At 45.7% G+C, this 2,780-nt stretch overlaps 1 protein-coding gene across 1 annotated transcript; it reads left to right on the top strand.

Moving 5' to 3' along the window:
• The first annotated feature begins 344 nt into the window (after positions 1 to 344).
• On the top strand, positions 345 to 2,075 carry LOC116903823 (cytochrome c, somatic). The gene is made up of 3 exons (XM_032906536.1): positions 345 to 476; positions 1,364 to 1,540; positions 1,646 to 2,075. The coding sequence occupies exons 2-3, from the start codon at positions 1,372 to 1,374 to the stop codon at positions 1,792 to 1,794; spliced, it is 318 nt and encodes a 105-aa protein (XP_032762427.1). The 5' UTR covers positions 345 to 476; positions 1,364 to 1,371; the 3' UTR covers positions 1,795 to 2,075.
• The last annotated feature ends 705 nt before the right edge of the window (positions 2,076 to 2,780 follow it).

Raw genomic sequence — 2,780 nt, forward strand, 5'->3', positions numbered from 1 at the left:
GACTGGGCGGCGGTCTTAGCACTACCGGTGGGCGGAGGCAGAAGGAGTCCTAAGAGCCGGTGTTACCTGAGCCCAGCCGCACCCAAATCCCGAGGGAGCGACGGCCCCGCTACTCGCTCCTCCCCAACTATCAGGCCGGAGGGTGACGTCATCCACGTCCACGCCTTACGTCCAAAGGCTTGTCGTAAGTGTCGGGCAAACGAGGCCTCTAGAGGAAGGGCGCCCTCTCGGTACAACCTACCATGCTAGCTCGCATGCGCGCGCACCTTGCTAGCGCTCCCAATCCTGAAGCCAATGACATGCGGCTACGCCACGGCGCAGTGCCCGGCGCTGCCGCACGTCCGGCCGCGGGAGGGCAGAACAAGTGTGGTTGCATTGACACCGGTACATAGGCGCGGGCCGGCGTGTCCTTGGGCTAGAGAGCGGGACGTCTGCCCAAGAGTCTCTTCTTTTGTGGTGTTGACCAGCCCGGACCGGTGAGCGCGCGACAGGGACGCGGGGCGGGAAGAGGGCGAGGAGACCGAGGCAGGCCTGACCTACAAAGACATGCGGAACTGTGGAGGCTCCGTGGGTGGAGGGCTGGGGCCCAGAGTTCTAGAGGGAGCTTGCCCGCCGCACCTTCTGAGAGCAGAAGCTGCTGAACTGGGCTGGGGGTTGGGGATTTAGCTCAGTGGTAGAGCGCTTGCCTAGCATGCGCAAGGCCCTGGGTTCGGTCCCCAGCTCAGAAAAAAAAAAAAAAAGAACTGGGCTGGTTCTTTTTCTGATTAAGTTTCTGGAAGGGTGGGTTTCTTCAGTCCCCTTTGGATGACCTCGTGGTTACCCCTGGGATCTCAGAACGCGAGAGTGAGAAGGTTCCTTCCCTTGCCTTCCCGGGTCGGACTAATGCAAGAGTGACTTAACCTCCAAATGAGACCAGAGCAGGAGGAGGAAGCACTTAGGATCTTCAGCCCCCGACCCCCATTGATGTATTTTCCCTTATCTTTGGAAGTGACTTTAAATGACAGCACAGACAGCAATTAAGCATTCTGAAATGCTAAGAGTTGTAGTGGTTTTGGCTTAACAAAATTGTAGTCTAGTTTCATATTTGACTTTTTGACCTTGCCTTCTTCAGAAACCGAAGCTTGAGCTGTGGGTTTCCATTTCCCTTCCTTGGGCATGAGCCTGTCTTGAAGGTTTGCTTTAATCCTAAATAACGCGCTTGCTGTTGAAGGATATTGCAAACAGACTGAGTTATTAGATAGCATCCAACCTGGTGGTAGTATTGTAAAGAGTTGGTACTTAAGTGATTTGAGTGGTCATTGGGATCCATAGTATGTTTTGCTGTAACAAGTGACTTGAACCGTTGGGTCTTTTTCATTTCTAGAATTTAAAATGGGTGATGTTGAAAAAGGCAAGAAGATTTTTGTTCAAAAGTGTGCCCAGTGCCACACTGTGGAAAAAGGAGGCAAGCATAAGACTGGACCAAACCTCCATGGTCTGTTTGGGCGGAAGACAGGCCAGGCTGCTGGATTCTCTTACACAGATGCCAACAAGAACAAAGGTAAGTGTGGAGCTGCTGTTCAGACAGAGCACAGGTTGCATGGGTGTAACCAATGCAGACTTATCAGGTATAAAACACTTAACTGCTGCATCTCTTTCTGTGTAGGTATCACCTGGGGAGAGGATACCCTGATGGAGTATTTGGAAAATCCCAAAAAGTACATCCCTGGAACAAAAATGATCTTCGCTGGAATTAAGAAGAAGGGAGAAAGGGCGGACCTAATAGCTTATCTTAAAAAGGCTACTAATGAATAATTCCACTGCCTTATTTATTACAAAACAAATGTCTCATGGCTTTTAATGTATACCATAATTTAATTCATATACCAAATTCAGATCATGAATGGCTAACAATGTTTTTGTTGGACAGCCCCGATTTAAGTAAAATTGACTTGTCATAAAGTGGATATGATCTTTTTTAAGTAACACTTCCAATTGAATACATGTTATCACTGCTTTCCCTTTCTCAAGATAAGATTGGACTTAATTAGTAATGTTTTCCTTTCCATAAATATGAGGGTGTCGCCTCAAACCTATTGAATGGTTTTATACTTAGATTTATATAACTGGGTATATGAATATGTTTAAATCCTGGTAAAATTCTCTCACTGCCTCAGGAACAAGAAGACTCACCCGTGCTTCAGCGTGTGTTCACTGGCCTCTGACAGGCAATGCTAAACACCAGACGGAACTATTCTTGACAATGCTGTTTTAATTAGAATTCCCCACATCAATGATGTTCCCTTTCACCACTGAAAGGCATTACTGTAGTTTATGTATATCAAATAAAGAGTATTTAACACTTCTTTTATAGTTGATCTACAAGTTAAAATGCTTTTTAAGAACAAGTTAGGCCTTTTAAATCTTCTCTTATCTAAGACTAGCTGTAATTCAGAATTGTCCTTAAATGCCCATTTGGAAAGTCATAACTGGAATTTCTGTTCATGCCTGATTGGGAGTGGTACTCTTTTCTAACTTACTAGATGGAAAGATGAAAATAAAGGAGATAGTTTGTAAGTTATCAACAGTCAGAAGATAATTAAATCAATCACAAATCATGATCTTTTGATTGTGCTTTAATGATGGTTGGCAAAACTTAAGCTGTTTAAACTTTCCCTAGTAAAACCGTGGTCTAGTGAAGGCACTGGTTGATATTACCTTGATACCGGGACAACTCAGACTAGAGCAACACTTCACCCTTACTTCTTTGCCAGAATCCGACATGTAAAGGTGAACAGTTA

This window comes from Rattus rattus, chromosome 6, assembly GCF_011064425.1.
Source record: "Rattus rattus isolate New Zealand chromosome 6, Rrattus_CSIRO_v1, whole genome shotgun sequence".
In the NCBI taxonomy this organism is placed as follows: domain Eukaryota; kingdom Metazoa; phylum Chordata; class Mammalia; order Rodentia; family Muridae; genus Rattus; species Rattus rattus.